The following is an 18,794-nucleotide window of genomic DNA, read 5'->3' as shown; positions in this document are numbered from 1 at the left end:
TAGGGCAGTATATAAATTCAATAAATAATAATAGTAAATAATAATAATGATAATAATAATAATGCAACTACATTAAAGCACTTAACAAGACCTAACCTTTGATCATGTTTTGACAATTGTAAAAGGAGATTAAAAGAAAAAAGTGTTTCTGACTATTCTGTGTGCGAAGTTCATTTGATATTATCTTGCTTGTTATACTCTAGGTGGCAAAGATACCATCCTGCTGGCTGGACTGCACAAACATTTAGACAAAACAGCAGCTTAGCTACTTTTTAAAAATAACTTCAGTAGCACCCCAGGCAGCAAGCAAGCAAGCTTTTTCTTCCTGTCCAAAGGCCTAAAATCATAAATCCCATTTATTTATGTTGTAGAAGTAAATGGGAAAGCCTTCTGCATAGGAGACAGCTGCTAAGATGCATAATTGCGGCGAGATCTATGGGATCAGGGCTGCCAGACTCTGCGCTAAAGTAGTGCCTGCCAGCCAAATTAAGCCCACGGCCACAGCATCTCAACAGAGCAAAGTAGTTATGGTGAAAATGGGAGTTGGTGCAATACACTGGCAGGATCTAGGCATCTTCTGAATCTCACAGAGGCTGAAGTTTTTCCTATGAGAGGTCAGAACACACTTCTTTGAAGCATTAATTAGGAGTGTGTATACTTTGTACTTTTTAAAAAAAGTAATTCTACAGCAAGAAAGAGGTGGATTACGTGTGTATAAATTAAGCAAATGTGCGTAATTTAGGAGGTTCTGGAATGTGATTGCTTCTCTCCATGCCTCCAGCAAAGTTTCATAGCATAAATAGAACAAAGACAGATTCTTTTTATCACAACTCTTGTGCATGCTTTATTACACAATTTGGGTTTGGATTATATTTTTTTTTTTTTGCTGGGGAGGTGGGTGGGGCTTGGTCAAACTGACAGGTGACAGAGGATTAAAAACAGGAACATAATAGAACGGGAAGAAACAGGAGCAAGGAGGAAAGGTATAGAAATGCATTGGTATAATCCAGATCCAGCTGTCAAATATCTGAAGCCCAGCCTATATGCCCTTCAGTTTATAAACATCCCGCAGTATTTCTTCATTCATTTTCAGGGTACTTTCCTCTCCACTAGCAAGGATTAAGCTGAGGCACTATTACATCCAAGACTGACTGATTAGGGCATGTCATAGAATATGGGGTTCAAGAGGAGCAACTGTGAGGGATGGGGGAGATTACACTGAAGTGACAGAGTGCAAAAATGCAAATACTAAAGTAAAAACCCTCTGCCTGATCTCCTGAAAACCCACTTTGTTTCTCCTACATGGGATGAAACCAGCAGGAAGATCAGCAAAGTATTCAGAGAGGGATGATGTTGTTTTCACCACCTCTGTTCCCACTGGCAGTCTTGTACCCATCCACTTGTACTCTTCCAATATTCAGTCTTTCTGATCTTGCCTTCTTGGTCCAGACACAGGACTCCCAATGACTCAAGCAGGGTCCAGAGAAGGCCTCGTCACCTCGAGGTCCAGCTGCAGCTTGCTTGTACTGTTGTAGAACTTGCCAGCACGGTCTGACCCCCCAAAGACCAGAACCGTGCACGCATTGTGCTTGCCCTGGTTCTCCTTATCTGCATCCGTCTGAGGGGCATAAGTCAAGTTGAGCAGTGTGTGGCCTGCCCGGGGCACAGAGCAAAGGTCACTATGCTTGACTGCACTCCAAGTCAAGGTATCTGCAATGGGAAAGTATTAACGGGTGGTAGCAAACCTCCACATCTTGAGGGAGCACTGGTAGCAAAAGCGCCGCAGGGACTTACCGAGATGGAATGTGAATGCATCCCGAAAGGCTCCTCTGACACCACAGCCTCCGCTTATCAGCACTTTCTGATCAGACACTGGGATGGCCGCATGGAAACTGGAAGCAGAAGATGGATTTTTAAGGATTAGAATTGAAATGAATTGAAATTGAAATACTTTATTGTCACTTGTACAAATTGTATACAATGAGATTACACAAGCACCCCCCCCACTCAGCTCTCTTAGTCTTAATCCCCCTTGTTTACTGACGCACACCCACCAAACCTGAAAGTCAGTTGCCCTGTTGTTATCTTTTCATTCAGAACCTAACAGCCCACGGACAGAAGCTATTCTTTACCCTGTTGGTGTGACTAATCATGCTTCTTCCGCAATGTCATCCAGTGGATTCACGGGACAGCCCATAATATCTTGCGCTGTATTCACCACCCTCTGCAGGCACTTCCTATCAGTTGATGTCAAACAAGCATAGCACACCGTGATGTAGTATGAAAGGACACTTTCTATTGTGGACCGGTAGAAGGAGATCATCAAATGTTGTTTGACATCGTTCTTTCGCAATACTCTGAGGAGATGGAGTCTCTGTTGAGCTTTCTTAACCACCTGGGTTGTATTGAGCTTGTACCAAGTTGCTCACCTCCTGCCTGGCCATCTAGGATCATCATCTCGCCCACCCAGCTAATATGCCCCCCAATGCCCCAGTCTGGCTCTCCCATTTTCTTCAAATGTATTGTGTAGCCATCACCAACTTCTATAGACTTATCTGGAGTCCATAACATCACATCACCCACTTGCATGATTGTAAGGCAACACGGTAGCCAGGACCAGGCCATCTTGATGCGGCAGATAATGATAGTGGAAGGTGAGGAGGAAAAGGCTAGGGTGTGTCTGGTGTAACTTACATGGGATATGTTTTTTGAAAGCAGAAGGCTCATCTCTATCCCCACCTCTGTTCTACTCAACCTTGCAACATGGATTTGTTTGGTCCACCTCTGTACAAATTCTGATTTGTTCCACATTTTTCAGAGTAAATATCATCCATGCAAAAATGTTAAGAGCTTTTTAAAAAGTGATCTCACCCAAAAAAGAACTGTTCACTCTTATGAGGTAATGTGAGGACTGCCTTTTAACCTCTCCACACTCCTACTTTCAGGGTGGGTTAAAGCTGCTTGGAGCAGCTACAACACTTGAAGACTCCTCCCTGCCAATCCACTCCTTAAAGAGCTACTAACTGCTTGAAGCTGGAGGCAAGTGTAAGCTTTGCCTCTGGGTCATCATGTGATGAAGTGATGAGTCTCTCACATCAAATACTGCAAGAAGAAAAAGGTGGCTGCTACCATAGATCACCTGCCTAGGAGCTTAGATATAGGCAGGAATAATAATAATAATAATAATAATAATAATAATAATAATAATAATTATTATTATTATTATTATTATTATTATTATTATTATTATTATTATTATTTTATTTGTGCCCCGTCCATCAGGCTGGGTTTTCCCAGCCACTCTGGGCGGCTTCCAACAAAGATTAAAAATACATTAAAATGTCACACATTAAAAACTTCCCTGAAGCCTTCAGATGTCTTCTAAATGTCAGGTAGTTGTTTATCTCTTTGACATTTGATGGGAGGGTGTTCCACAGGACAGGCGCCACTACCGAGAAGGCCCTCTGCTTGGTTCCCTGTAGCTTTGCTTCTCACAGTGAGGGAACCACCAGAAGGCCCTCGGCGCTGGACCTCAGCGTTCGGGCAGAACAATGGGGGTGGAGACACTCCTTCAGGTATACTGGACCAAGGCCGTTTAGGGCTTTAAAGGTCAACACCAACACTTTGAATTGTGCTCGGAAACGTACTGGGAGCCAATGTAGGTCTTTCAAGACCGGTGTTATGTGGTTTTGGCGGCTGCCCCCAGTCACCAGTCTAGCTGCCACATTCTGGATTAGTTGTAGTTTCCGGGTCACCTTCAAAGGTAGCCCCACATAGAGCACATTGCAGTAGTCCAAGCGGGAGATAACTAGAGCATGCACCACTCTGGCAAGACAGTCCACGGGCAGGTAGGGTCTCAGCCTGCATACCAACAGCTTGAAGGTTTCACCCATTAAATCAGGGATGTGGAGCCTGTGTCCTTCCTGATATTGTTGGGCTTCAGGTCCCATCATCCCTGATCATTAGCCAAGCTGGCTGGGGGCTGATGGGAGCTGGAGTGCAGCAGCACCAGGAGTGGGAAGGGATACACTTTCCACATTTCTGCAGTAAAATGATCAAGGATTGATTTCTTCTTGTCAACTAACAGGCTTCTGAGAAGAGCAGCACATGCAAGATTAAAGCTCTGCCTTTTTCTAGCCCAGGCTCCAGGGAAGCCAACTCATGACTGACAGCAGCCCTTCAAACATGTACCTCAGACCCCCTTCCATTACAATCACTAGCATTGTCCATGCAAGAGAGCCCCATAATCAGCTCTTACCTGCGAGCTGAAGGTTGTCCAGAGAGAAAAGGAACTGAAATGTACTCCATGAAACCTAGAGGCACATGGGGGAAGGTGGAAGATTTCAGATGCAACAAACTTCTTGGGGGAAAATAAAGTTTGTGGTACCTTAAAAACACTGAACATTACTACAGCAGCAGCTTTTGTGGGCTAAAGTTGGCTTCATCAGACGTAAGGAGGAATGTAAACAATGGTATCAATTTGTAAAGAAATGCAAAAAGGCCTGACTAGTGACCATTCATAAAACAACTATTGAATTTAGATCATCACAGGCTTTACTTTTTGCATTTTATTCACTTCCTCTTCACTCACACGCCCACAATAACTTTGTTACACTTCAAGGTGCTACAGGGTTTTGTTGTTTTTGCTGAAATAGACTTCACACAGCTTCCTCTCTGGATGGGAATTGCAGCAGCTTATTGCATATAATGCAGAGATGTCTGTAACTGCATCTGGCCATAAATCCGGTTACAGCACCAGTAATCTTACAATGGCCAGTCAGGGGTCATTTTTGATCCATTCTCCAAAAGGTTTTGAGGCAAAGTCGCTGTTTGCTAGCATCAGTCTTTCCTCACACCAGTGTGCAATATATACCAACTTCTGACATCTCCTGCCTCAAGGGATTCCTTTAACCTCACCAGGCGGTGGACTTCAACTCTATCCAAACTGAGAGAGGGAATGGCAAAGTTCTTACCCAGATCTAGGATGTGTGTGTCGTTCAGGTAGAAGGAAGTCTTCTGGCCCCCAAATATGATCAGTTTGTTCCTCAGCAGAGTAGCTGAATGGCTTTGAGAAAGCAAGGAAAGACAGTGAACAAGGAAAATGTAGGAAAATGAAACAGTCCCTGCAACATCTATAGCTAGAAATCCACTTTATGTCTTACATTTCTGAATGATTTTTCCTAGCTTCAGTCAATCTCAGTGGCCATTCTGGGGCACCCACAGGGGCTGTATATGAGTAAAAGGTAAAGTAAAGGTACCCCTGCCCGTACGGGCCAGTCGTGTCCGACTCTAGGGTTGCGTGCTCATCTCAGTCAAGAGGCCGTGAGCCGGCGCTGTCCGAAGACACTTCCGGGTCACGTGGCCAGCGTGACGAAGCTGCAGCTGGTGAGCCAGCACCAGCGCAGCACACGGAAATGCCGTTTACCTTCCCCCTATAAAGCGGTACCTATTTATCTACTTGCACTTAAGAGTGCTTTCAAACTGCTAGGTGGGCAGGAGCTGGGACCGAAAGACGGGAGCTCACCCTGCCGCAGGGATTCGAACCGCCGACCATACAATCGGCAAGTCCTAGGCACTGAGGTTTTACCCACAGCGCCACCCACGTATGAGTAGCTCCATCATTTCCAAAGCTAGCAAGGCATTTCGTGGAAAGATGCCAAAAGTTTGGTCAGCTCCAGCAATGCCTTAAAAACAAATTATGGTGTTCCAATATCCAATAGCAACTTTCAAAACTAAAGTTTTAATATGAGACATCAGCTGCATTAAGCCTTTCGGTAGCAGCAGAAGAATAAAATTGCTCTTCTTTCGGTAGCAGCAGAAGAATAAAATGTGTGAGTTGGTTTTAGATATAATAACGTTTATGCTGTAATTTTTAAAAAAAATCTCTATTGCCATAAGCTGGCCTGCAACCTTAGGCTGTGTTCACACTCCAGTTTACTGTGCATTCACTGAGTTTCCGGTGCTGGTTTATAATCTGTGTTCACATGACGTTATCCAAAATGCATTATGTATCTTGTACTTTGTTATAAGATACTACTGTTTGGTGTATTGTTTCTCAAACCAGCTTCACATGATTGGAATCCTTATGCCTCTTGTCTTTGGCGAAGGTGTGAAAGCATCCCTGTGGGAAACAACTTCACTGAAACCTATGGCAGTAATGTGAACACAGCCCTAGAGTGGAGGGCAGGATAGAACCCCCTCAAAGAAAGACATATATAAACATAATGTAATGTGAACCATGGAACACAAAAGGCTTTTTTATTAGAGAAATACATTGAGTAAAAACAAGCTTTACAGCACTGCCTGAGTAGATTTGCCAAGATTTTATCTAGATTGAGAACAAACTCATCAACTCATCAGAAGTGATAGAATTTTCCCCATTTGCTAAAGTTAAAAGTTTTATTTAAGCAACGTATTAGGGAATGTGTAATTTGGTCCAGAGACCTTTAGATCTAACTCCTAAGCTGATCTCTGCAAAATGAGAAGAAGCTTCTATTAATTCCTTCTCTTGACCAGAAGGTTTTTGTGAATTCTCTGATTAAGAGAACTGAAAAGTCTTTAGCCAAAAGATATAAACTCCCATGCTGGAGGTAAGGAAAACTTCATCAAGATTTACACAGCTGTTATCAATAGTAGTATATGAGCCTGGTCCTAAAACCTGCAAGAGGCACCCACTCCACTTGTGAAATGAGACTCTCATACTTCTCTCCCATCTGTGACAGTCCCCCTGCAAGCTGATCCTGAAACTGCATGCCCCCTCTGCATGCAGTAAAGTTATGCAGCCCACATGAGACACCTTGGATCCAAGCCATAGTCTTGCCTTCTACTGCACAAGGTTTTAAAAATGGCATTGTAAGCTTCATTCTGGGAACAGGGGTGTGAGAGAACACAGTGGTACCTCGAGTTAAGTACTTAATTCGTTCCGGAGGTCTGTTCTTAACCTGAAACTGTTCTTAACCTGAGGTAACACTTTAGCTAATGGGGCCTCCCGCTGCTGCCGTGCCGCCAGAGCACGATTTCTGTTCTCATCCTGAAGCAAAGTTCTTAACCCAAGGTACTATTTCTGGGTCTGTAACCTGAAGCATATGTAACCCAAGGTACCACTGTAAAACACTCCCAAGGAATTCCGGGCAGAGAGGCTGTCTGAATGCACTTAGTATGTGAACAAGATAGGAGGTTTCTGAGGGCCCTCAGTTTGAGGGGCAGAGTTTACACAGAGTCCCTTGGCATTATAGCACTATCAAACAAAGTAAATACCCGCAGGAAAATGTACAAGTGTTTTCAAAGAAAGCACTAATTACGCTATTTCCAACCGCCAAGGAAATAAAATAAAAATGAGAGCAATGAAGGAGTTGTCCAATATCACACTTCAGTGAGAAAAATCAAGAAATCAGCACTAAGCTGATTCTCCTCACTGAAGCAAAGAAGACTTACCCAAGCCTAGGCAAAGGCTTCTCCCCCTCAACAATGGGTTGATACCAGATCTCGTACTCGGGGTTGAAAACAAAGAGTGTGTTGCTGCAAGCTCCCATCTCCAGGGATGACATTTTAGGGAAAGCTCCTCCGAAGACAAATAGCTCCTTTCGGTAGATGGTTGCACTATGGTAAGCCAGCGTTGGCACTTTACCCTTAGCCTAAGGAAGAGATCACCGGTCACTGTACAGGCTTGGCATTTTAGGCTGACTTAGCATCAGCACCACAGACAGCTCCGTTGCTGGCAGCATCAATGAACAGGATTGGTCCCCTTTCCAATGCCTTCCTAATAGACCTGAGAGCAGCTGCCTCAATCACTCCCCACCTCAGCTGTGATCCGCCACTCTCTCTTACATGGAGGGGAGGTGCCTACAGAAGTGGGGAAGACTCAGGGACAAAGACACCTTCTCAGATGGTCTGCTCTTTTTTTAAGATTCTAAATTCTTGAGCATGGGTAGGCAAACTAAGGCCCGGGGGCCAGATCCAGCCCAATCGCCTTCTAAATCTGGCCAGAGGACGGTCCGGGAATCAGCGTGTTTTTACCTGAATAGAATGTGTCCTTTTATTTAAAATTCATATCCGAGTTATTTGTGGGGCATAGAAATTAGTTCATTTTTCATTTTTTTTCAAAATACAGTCCGGCCCCCCACAAAGTCTGAAGGACAGTGGACCGGCCCCCTGCTGAAAAAGTTTGCTGACTGCTGTTCTTGAGGTTTGGGGAGTGTATGTTTTAAATTCCACATATTACATTGTTGTAAATCGCATTGATGAAAACGAGGACGCAATTTAAAAACAAATAAAGGAATGGATGTCTCTTATATAATAACTGTTCTCTTTATTGCTCAAGGCTTTGTTTCTCTTGCGACTCACAGACACATGAAGCCACTTCCAAGACACCGTGTCCAGAACATGGATGTTGCTGTAGCGCTTTGCCTCCCTCATACCCCCGAAGATGTAAATGCGCTTGGTCTCTGGGTCATATGTGGCACTGTGGCCCCTTGAACACTGTGGCATGGAACCTGGTGCCGGGAGATCCATGGGGAACCAGAAGTCATTGTCTGCAAAATCAGCAACAGAAGTGAAGACTCAAGATGTGCAAGAGGGTGGGGGGAAAGTTGTAGAAAGTAGTCGCCAACATGCTAAAAGCTGAGAGCTGGCTTCCCTGCTAACTGTGCTGGTCGAGGGGGGAGGTTACCGTGGGGCGAGGTCTAGGACCTGAGTTGAGGGTCGGCAGACAGTCCTCCTCGGGCAAAGCGGGGTCCACAGCGAGAAGCCGGGCAAGGACAGGAACTCTGGGGGAACAGGACTGGATGCTGGCCGAAACAGCTCTTCGACGACGTTGCTCCCGCAACCTGGGACCGGGCTGACTGGCCTTTATCTTCTCTGAGGCCAGGGGTGGTCCCGGCCCCCAGGAGACCCGCCTCTCCTGGCCTTAAGGCGAGCACTCCTCCTGGGAGAAACCAGTTCCCTTCACCTCTCTGCCCTGAGCCTCTGCAGTTCAGGAGAGGCTGAAGGGTTACTGGACCCAGGGGGAGACTCACCTGTAGGCACCGAGTCCTCAACCACCTCTGGAGCCAGAGTGGATTCACCTGGTGCCTGCTCCTGAGGATCCGGCACAGGTGCAGGCGCTTCAGAATCAAGGCCCTGCCCCAGTTCAGCCGGCCCTGGAGGTGGGGACTCCTGTGCAGGCTGGGATTCCTCCGATTCAGCCTCTGAATCGGATTCCGAGGCCATCACACCAACCAGAACACAAGTAGTGTGCAAAGCAAGTTAGATCCAGCCACTTTCAAGTTCAGATCACCAGGCATGGCAGACACTCCTTTAAGAACTACTATCCCCATATAGGAAAAACCGACTCCAATTCAGTGTCCCTCCGATCAGTTGCAGATAGTGTCAACATGTACATCACTGCAAGCAAAGAAGCATCTCACCAATTTCCAGTTTCCACAGGGCATCTTGGCAAAATTGTTGATTAGTTCCTTCACCACCAATCAGAACAGCAGTTTCAGGGTCACTCAGGCACATGGCATGACACCACCGAGGGCTTGGACATACTACAGAGAGATGCAGGAGTGGAGACAGCAGAAACATACCACAGAATCCATCTCATTTCATTGTGGGAGGGTCATTTGGAAGAACTTCCTCCTGAAACATACAACATGACTGATTCTGGCTGTTTCCATGCTACCCTTAATGTGGAATTGCCATTGTTCCTTCACTCACTTTTTACAGGGCATCTAAAGGACATCATCAAATCAATACCCTCCAGTGCTTTCTCTTGTTCCTCAAACCACAGGAAATCCTATGCAAACTTCACATATGTAGATGGTCTTAAAACTAATCTTCCACTTTTCCTAGAGCTTCAGTTTAGGTACACCAGTGACACTGTGGGTAAATGAAGCCAGTGGCGTAGCGTGGAGGGTGCAGGGGGGGCCGGCCGCACCGGGCGCAACATCTGGGGGTTAGGGTTAGGGTGCGCAAATCCACGGGTTAGGGGGCGCAAATCCAGGGGTTAGGGGGCGCAAATTACTTGCCTTGCCCCGGGTGCTGACAACCCACGCTACGCCACTGAATGAAGCTATAGCCATGCTGGCACCATTACCTTTACGGTCAAGCACCATTTTGTCATTTTTCTATTCTATCTTTTAATTAAGACCCATGCTCTTTGGGCTACTTTTTTCAACTTTTTAAAGGAATTCTTGAAAGTAATTACCAAATTGCTCTTTAAAACAATAAACTCTAGAATAACTGCTTTTTAAAAGGTGGCTCAGTTGTATTCTGTCTTTCCCACCTTAGGACTCTGGGTAGACTGAACATAGTGAGATGTCCACATACAAGAATTGATGGGTGAGATTCAACTAATGATTTCTGTCAATGTAAGCCTTGCACAAGGGTTTGTGCTTCCAGAATGAGGCTTCTCCCCCCCCTTCCCCCTACATGCCCCCCAAAATTGGCTCGAGGGGAGGGGGGTCAGGAGAACCTCCAGAACAGCACACAGGGAGAGGAGAGGGGGGGATTGTTCCTTACAACAAGCTGAAATGCTTGCCCTGACAAAATGATCACCTTAGCACGACATGGAATTCCTCCCACTATACCCTCAAAACACAGGAAGTCAGTTGTAATGCCACATGTAGCTCACAGTGGAAGAGCAGTAACTGGGTATTACTAGGAGCTGCTGTTCTGGAAGCACTGAATGAATTCTAACAAATTGTTCAAGGAACAGGTATTTTACCTTGCAGCTCTTTAACTTCCAAGTCTGCAGAGAGAGAAAATGTTCCGAGAGATTACTATTCTCATGCAATGCTCTCTTCAAACTGATTTTCAGTGGGTCATGCATTTATATTGGAAAAAAAGAAAAGATGCTATTTCATCATAAGCAAAGAAGTTATGATCCTGTATCAGGCGAAATGCTTTAGAATGCACACTCAGTAATTTAACATGCATTTTTTGTGCACTGACGGCCAAACCACACATTAACATTGGTAATGCATGATTCCCACCCCACCCTCAAACTATAAATACCAGCAGTGAGGGAGACACTATCAGAATCAGGTCTGCAGCATGTAGTGGGATTAGCTCTTTCCTATCATGTTGTGGCTCTGATCAGCAGTCACCTGCTAAAGCCATTACTTGGCACTGGAAGGAACACCACCATTGGTGCCAATCTGGCAACAGTTTTTCGATTGCATGAAAATGATGACTGGCCAGGAAGTTAAAGAACAAATTGGAGGTTGTCTCCATAAACTGCAAGCCCAATGCAAACATCATTTATATCATCAAGTATATAACTCTCTGCTAGGTATCTTCCCCAACTCCAATGTATCAGGACAAATTCATATAAATTAGAGCATTCTGAATGTGTGTTGACTAGATGTGTGCAGGTTCCGGGATGTGCTGAAGTCTTGTATTTTACAACACTGGAAAGTTTCTGAAAGGGCGGCCAAGCTAGTAGGATAAGGGATGGGGGACTGGACATTGTGCATTCATGGGAGCACAAATACTCCTCCCTGTCCCAGAATACTATACAATTACAAGGTAATTTGATCTCGGCAACTAGACATCACTCCTGCTATAGATTTACTAACCTTCAGATTCCTGCTGTCTGTTGGATGCCAGAAGTTCAAAGAGAACCCTCCTGGTCTTTAGGCGAGCTGAATTAGATGTACATGTTTTATTTCTGGCCTCCTCACAGTCCACCGATGCAGCAGTTGTTTCTGGAGCAGGAAGCATAAGCAGCTTTTCCATGGGTGGAGAGAACTCCTTCCTTTCAAGCACAGGCTCTTTAACAGGCATCACTGAACTCCCATTCTTAGACTGCTCCACAAAGAACAGAATTAGATCGGGATCAGAAATCATTCGAACAAAACGAATGGGCCTAGTGAAAAGGGCTCACTGAAGGCATGCACTACAGACAACTCTAGTTTTCCCTGGGCTGCCCTAGACAAGGAGTAGCCAACGTGGTGTCTTCCAGATGTTGTTGACTGCAATTCCTATCAGCCCTGACCATTGGCCATACTTGCTGGAACTGGAAGTTGTGTTGCCCAACATCTGAAGGGTCCCATACTGGCTATTCTTGCCCCATATGCTTTGCTCCTGTTCTGTCCAGCTTGAGAGTTTTCCCAAAGCATCTGGTAAACCACTGTTGGGAGCAGAAGGTATGGTCCAGCAGGGTTCATCAAAGGCCCAAGCACTTATAGAATCATAGAACCCAACTCGCTCAATCTTCCTCATAAGGCTTGGTTTCCCGACTCTTGATCATCTTGGTTGCCCTCCTCTGCATACATTCCAGCTTGCATACATTCCTTCTTAAATTGTTACAGTAGACACAGTATTCCAGGTGTGGTCTGACCAAGGCAGAATAGAGCAGTACTATTACTTCCCTTGATCCAGACACTCTTACATTTGTTGAAGCAGCTTAGAATAGTATTAGCTTTCCTTTTTTTTTTTTTTTTTTTGCTGCTGCATCACACTGTTGACTCATGTTCAGCTTGTGGTCCACCTAGATCCTTTTCACATGTACTACTGGCAAGCCAGGTGTCCCTCATTATATTTGTGCAGCTAATTATTCCTGCGTAAGTGTAGAACTTGATATTTGTCCCTACTTAAATTCATTTTCTTAGTTTGGGCCCAGTTCTCCAATCTATTAAGGTTAGCTTAAATCCAGATTCTGTCTTCTGCGGCATTAGCTATCCCTTCAAGTTTGGCGTCATCTGCAAATTTGTTGGGTGTGAAACACCAAGTGAAGTTTCCACTACAGAGTTTTGATCACAAACACAATCTCTGAGCAATTGCTCTAAGTCTATGACCTGAAGCAGTCCTACAGATCACACAGAATATGGTAGCAGAAATCTGGAAGGAACCACTTCAAATTGTAGATGCAGATATATTTTTGCACACTTTCCCACACAAAACAAAACACAAACATCCCTGCATGTAGAGGATAGGCAGAAAGGTTTCATGTAGCCCTCTCTCTGATGTGGGGAATAGAATTACAGTGGTACCTCCGGTTACGAACTTAATTTGTTCTGGAGGTCTGTTCTTAACCCGAAACCGTTTTTAACATGAGGCGCACTTTCACTAATGGGGCCTCCTGCTGCCATCGCGCCACCGATGTGTGACTTCCGCTTGCATCCGGGGGCAAAGTTCACAACCAGGAGCATCTACTTCCGGGTTAGCGGAGCTCATTACCCGAAGTGTTCGTAAGAAGGATGGTACATAACCTGAGGTTCCACTGTACTCTCCTCCTCTTCCCCATTCCCTCAGTAGGAATAACGCTTCCAGAATTCCACTACCTGTCTGTGTAACTTGTAGACTGGTCATGGTCCTAGAGATTAACAACAAGCAGTTAGGAGAATGGAGAAAAAGCCACCAAAAGGAGACTTCTATCTATAAACCTACCTCAGGTGGCTCATCCAATCGCTGACCTGTATCTTCTGGAAGGACAGGTGACTGATTAGGCTCTGTGGCCTGAAATGGGCGGGTGGGGGTGCTGTTGAGCAGCTAAGGAGGAGAGACACACACATCAGAACAACACTTGCAACTTGAGTCAAAAGGCAATGCACAGATGCGTAGCCCCCTACATTGGAGGCTTTTAAAGAGAGGGAGGTATGGTTTGAAGGATGTGACGGGCTGTGTAACAGGGTAGACTGAGTGGGTATCTATCTGTTCCCTCTTTGGGTCTCTCCCTCGGTCAGATGGATCATGGTTGCCATAGCAGCAACCGGTATGCCCCTGAGCCTGTCAGCGTTGCTATTAAATGCCAGGTTAGCCCATAATAAAATCTCCCTTATTCATAATTTAATTGTGGATGAGGAGGCCGACCTAGCTTGCATTATTGTACTAATTGGATAACTTGAATGTTCTGTACATGGGCTGCCTTTAAAATATGCTGGAAACTTGGAGATACGAACATATTTCATCCATGCTTTGTAGTCAGTGGCTTCCAACCAGTTTTCAGGCCCAAATCAAAGAGATGGGGTATCTCACATGTAGCTACTCAATCCATGAGATTTGTTTGTTTATATCCATTTATAGGCTGTCCTTCATCATGTTGTTCTGTGGTAGTGGCCCAAAGGGCCATAATGAATGTGATAAAGTGAATTTCCAGAGATAGTTACATACAGCTCAATACAACAAGCAAACAATGTAACACACAAACATTGCTAGGCAATAAATTAAACCTAATCAACAGCAGTCAGGAAACAGGAACAACACTACAGTAGGAAGGGTATTCTGAACTCATCCTGCAGCCCCAAAAACCTATGCAAAAGGTGCATTTTTCACCCAGCGTTGATATGTATATAATGATGAGGACAGAAGGGGAGGGCATTCCACAACCTGGGGGCCACCACAGAGAATGTCCTTTCATGCATTCCTGCTACAAACTTGATAGGGTAGCAGAACTATCAGCAGTGCCTCTCCTGCAGATCTCAAAAGTTAAACGTGTCTATGAAGAAGAAGGCACTCCTTCAGATACTTAGGGCTTATATTTGATGTTTTATTTATATTTTAGGCAAAGTATTTAAACTTTCAGGGCACATGGCCGTCACAAAGCAGAATAATAGTTACACAGCATATCAATATTCATTAACAAGTGGCATTACAGGAACAGATACTTTTAAGACTTCCATTTTCATATCTATCTGTATATATGGTTCACGTTAAAAATGAATCCACATGGGTCTCGGTAGGAAGGGAGTACAGAAATGACAAGATATAAAACTTTCCTACCTGTTCCTCAACAGTCAAGAGAAGCTTAACAGGGTTACCATTCTCTTCCTGCTTTAACGAAGCCATCAAAACATCCACTCGCCAGTCACCTTCCCATACCAAACACCTGCTTGAGTAAAACACACAGATCACTATTTTCTTGCCCTGAGATAATTTTACTTTTATTTCAATAGCTGATAGAGTTAAATTGACAATACATTCTTAAGCTTTAAAGACTGTCCATAGCAGAACAAATGGATTTGGTAGGTTGCAATAGCACAACATCCTCATGACAGCTACTGTAACTAATAGCATGTTGATCCCTGAAGTCTTGAGTTCAGATCCAGACTTTGCTGGCCCTGGACACATTCCCTGTTTTTAAAATAAGGAATTTATTCCCTCTTACAGTTTTTAAAAGATCTTCCTCACAGTGTGTTTGGAAAGCACTTGGCATGCTAACAAGTATCAATACTGGCACCAAAATTCACTAATTATCTAGAATTTACCTTGCTTCAGGCCCCAGCTTGCCAATCTTTTGTGGCTTAACATTTGGATTCACTAATATTTCCACAATGATGCTTGTCTTCTGAGAATAGCGGCTCCAGTCACCCAAACCAAAGACCACCAGGTGTTTGGGCAGCGGCAGTGGTAAGTGAGTCTGGTAACATTTCTGACGGCATTTGCTTAGAAAGAAGAGAAAATATATTAGTCTCAAAAGTGATAGCATGGAAGGAAATTGAGAAGAAAGGATTCATAGTGATGGAAAGCAAGAGGGGAAAAGACTGGTGCTGTGTATGCACCATCATGGGTGTAGCCAGGAGGGGGCAGAGGGGACAGCTGCCCTCCTAAATCAAGTACAGTAAATAAATAAAAATACTTAACTGACCAATTGTGTCGCAGATAACTCTGTTCTGCCCCAACATAAAGCCTGCCCCCCTAAAATAATTCCTGGCTACGCCCATGTGCACAATACCTTTAAAGGACATTTGAAGCACATTTTCCCCTCAAATAATTAGGGGCACTGTAGTTAACTCTGAGGGGTAAATTACAGTGCCCACCCAGAATTCTTTGAGGGGGAAATGTGCTTTAAAGGTGTAATAGCACGTATTCAGCAAAGGGATCCCTTCTCACTTATTCTCTAAAAGAAGCAAGAGGGATTGACAACCTGTTTTGAAATTTTGGAACTATATTTCTAGGATGGAAGGGACCCAACTGAGGGCATTTACAAATGTGAGGCTCACACTGTGTGTAACCTGAATAGAAACCTTCATTATGTCAATTATGAACATTGCTTTTAAAGCGGCTTTCTTTGCATTATGTGCATGGGCTCCCGCAGTCCCCATTTACCAGGAGCAGTCTATTTTCTCCAATAGATGCCCCCATTTTATATCTTGATGGTTTTGTGGATTCCTCTAACTTCCCTTCCATCTTGCTTCCCATAACTGCCCATTCAGATACTAAACTGTTGAATTAGTTCTAATGTATGTTCTGTAACATTTTTATATGCCTGTTGTCTTTGTCCATGGAGTTTTCTTGGCAAGGATACTGGAGTGGCTTGCCGGTTCCTCCTCCAGGTGGATCACGTTTGGTCAAAACTCTCCACTATGACCTGTTCATCTTGTGTGCCCTGCTCGGCATAGTTCATAGCTTCTCTGAGTTCTTCAAGCCCCTTCGCCACGGCAAGGCAGTGATCCATGAAGGGATGGCAGAAAGTGAGGAGGAATTAAAGAACCTTTTAATGAGGGTGAAAGAGGAGAGCGCAAAATATGGTCTGAGGCTCAACATCAAAAAAACGAAGATCATGGCCACTGGTCCCATCACCTCCTGGCAAATAGAAGGGGAAGAAATGGAGGCAGTGAGAGATTTTACTTTCTTGGGCTCCATGATCACTGCAGATGGTGACAGCAGCCACGAAATTAAAAGACGCCTGCTTCTTGGGAGAAGGGCAATGACAGGCCTAGACAGCATCTTGAGAAGTAGAGACGTCACCTTGCCAACAAAGGTCCGTATAGTTAAAGCCATGGTTTTCCCAGTAGTGATGTATGGAAGTGAGAGCTGGACCATAAAGAAGGCTGATCGCCGAAGAATTGATGCTTTTGAATTATGGTGCTGGAGAAGACTCTTGAGAGTCCCATGGACTGCAAGAAGATCAAACGCATCCGTTCTTAATGAAATCAGCCCTGAGTGCTCACTGGAAGGACAGATCGTGAAGCTGAGGCTCCAGTACTTTGGCCACCTCATGAGAAGAGAAGACTCCCTGGAGAAGACACTGATGCTGGGAAAGATGGAGGGCACAAGGAGAAGGGGGCGACAGAGGATGAGATGGTTGGATAGTGTTCTCGAAGCCACAAACATGAGTCTGACCAAACTGCGGGAGGTAGTGGAGGACAGAGGTGCCTGGCGTGCTCTTGTCCATGGGGTCACGAAGAGTCGGACACGACTAAACGACTAAACAACAACAACAACATGTTCTGTAACAAAGGCAGCCAGATGCACTGTGAGATTAGACGTTCTGTTGAATAAGTGGAAGTTAAAAGACCTAGACCCCTAAGGAGCTAAAAAGGAGGATATGAATTTTAAAGCTAATCAGTTTTCTAGTGCACAATGGATTCATAAACTAGTGCAAGAGAAGATACAGCAAAACGCATAAAGGAAGAACTGTTGATCAGCAATGAAGAGTTCTGCCGAAGCCTTGCTTTGGGTGGGAGAATTGGGATATTGCAGGTACGCACACACTTATTTTCATATGGGAAACAGTGAAAGGTTGCAAACATCCATGCCTATTTTAAGTGCTTGTCTGCTGGTCATGCAGAAATCGGCTTTTTGCAGCATGTAGATAAGCAACACCGCCTGCAAATGTCTGCCCATCAAGCTGCTGTTAAAGGCACACACCCACACTGGCTAGCTGAGAAGTTGGCAACCCTAACGCACCCAAAACGTTGCTAGTGGTTAGGCTCCCGGTGTCGCACAAGACTCTTCGCTGCTTTCATGGTTGCTGTTGGTTTTCACGTGCGAAAACACCGTATCATAAAAGTGACCCGTGAACCTGAGGCGCAGGCTTTTTCGCGCATAAATTTCCCTAAACCTTTGCCCGCTTTCACCCTCCTGGAAAGGCGAGCCGCCGCGCGCAGGCCTCACCTACTGAGCTGCCGGGGCGGCTCGCGCAGAGACCAGAGGGCGTAGAAGTGGAGCTTGCCTTCCCGCCGGGAGAAATCCGCCCCTCCGCGGGGCTTCGGGGCTAAGGCGGCCTCCCCCCGCTGCCAGAGGCCTCCGGGGGCCCAGCTCCATCGCCGGCGGGGCGTCCCCAAGCCATCCAGACTCAGGAAACTGGAAGCACCAGAGAGCATGGCAGAGGGAGCGGCGCTTTGAGGCCCAAAGGCGCCCACCCAGACACTACGGGCGACTCAGGGTGGCATAAGCTGCTCCTCGGTCCCAAGTCTGGGTAGGTCGACACGCGGCGGGCTTGGGTTGGGCGCGGGCACTCTGCAGCTGCTCAGAGGCGCTCTTTATTATAGCCTCGCATATTCCAGGGCGGAGCTTCTTGGTCTCAGCCAGTTTCCTGGTCCCTGTTTGATCAGTTTCAGGTGTGACAAGGCCGACCGTGGTTTATCTGCAAGGGGGTGGGGGTGGGGAGAAATACTTGGTGGTTTAAGGGGCAGGCTAGAAAGCTGGTGCAGTTCGGAAATATTTGACCCGGGTGGAGGGGGGCGCTTTTGAGGGCATAGGTATGATTCCAGTTGTGAAGCACGCACCACTGACATTTTTCCATGTATTGAAGCTGCTGCTGTATTTCTGATACAGAGGGAGCAAATAGTTGTCAGCCCTGGTTTTTAAAAAGAGAGGAATACTCTGAGCACCTGCACTTTCACATGCTGCAGAAATCAGCATCAGACCTGGAAACTGTTCGCTGCTGCTCCTGCCCTATGGCTGGCCGTGGGTGGAGATCCTGGGCTTTGGCCCCAAGGCCAAGCAGCATCTTGGGGCCAGAGCACAGACCATCCTAACTGCAAAATGAGAAGCCTTGCCTTTCTCTCTCAAATTTTGTTTATAGCACCACTACACCTGGGAAATCTCTCCACGCATAGTCAGTGGCATCAGAACACACAAAAGGA

The 18,794-nt window shown here is 45.5% G+C and overlaps 1 protein-coding gene across 3 annotated transcripts; it reads right to left on the bottom strand.

The window, feature by feature from the left end:
- Positions 1 to 43: 43 nt before the first annotated feature.
- On the bottom strand, positions 44 to 18,371 carry LOC128408582 (kelch domain-containing protein 1-like). 3 transcript variants are annotated; one of them, XM_053378533.1, is made up of 13 exons: positions 17,821 to 18,371; positions 15,189 to 15,365; positions 14,704 to 14,812; positions 13,372 to 13,473; positions 11,559 to 11,787; positions 10,706 to 10,729; positions 9,405 to 9,527; positions 8,344 to 8,531; positions 7,435 to 7,634; positions 4,974 to 5,065; positions 4,259 to 4,313; positions 1,795 to 1,892; positions 44 to 1,710 (listed from the first exon to the last, which is right to left on the bottom strand). In XM_053378533.1, exons 1-13 carry the CDS (start codon positions 18,027 to 18,029, stop codon positions 1,469 to 1,471), a joined length of 1,848 nt encoding a protein of 615 aa, XP_053234508.1. In that variant the 5' UTR covers positions 18,030 to 18,371; the 3' UTR covers positions 44 to 1,468. The 3 variants fall into 3 exon arrangements, with proteins under 3 accessions (XP_053234508.1, XP_053234516.1, XP_053234521.1); XM_053378541.1 differs by having other exon boundaries at positions 14,704 to 14,809; XM_053378546.1 differs by lacking the exon at positions 17,821 to 18,371 and adding an exon at positions 17,575 to 17,773 and having other exon boundaries at positions 14,704 to 14,809.
- Positions 18,372 to 18,794: the final 423 nt, after the last annotated feature.

The sequence above is a fragment of the Podarcis raffonei genome, chromosome 1 (genome assembly GCF_027172205.1).
Source record: "Podarcis raffonei isolate rPodRaf1 chromosome 1, rPodRaf1.pri, whole genome shotgun sequence".
Taxonomy (NCBI): Eukaryota; Metazoa; Chordata; class Lepidosauria; order Squamata; family Lacertidae; genus Podarcis; species Podarcis raffonei.
This window is presented reverse-complemented; position numbering and strand designations above follow the sequence as displayed.

What these genes read in the sequence shown, in the direction of transcription:
- LOC128408582 (XM_053378533.1), bottom strand. Translation starts at nt 18,029, where the DNA reads ATGCTCTCTGGTGCTTCCAGTTTCCTGAGTCTGGATGGCTTGGGGACG. An exon ending in GGAAGTTAAAGAGCTGCAAG is followed by an intron (nt 9,528 to 10,705) that starts GTAAAATACCTG and finishes ATCTCTCTGTAG; the next exon opens with TATGTCCAAGCCCTCGGTGG. An exon ending in TGCATTCACATTCCATCTCG is followed by an intron (nt 1,711 to 1,794) that starts GTAAGTCCCTGC and finishes TTCCCATTGCAG; the next exon opens with ATACCTTGACTTGGAGTGCA.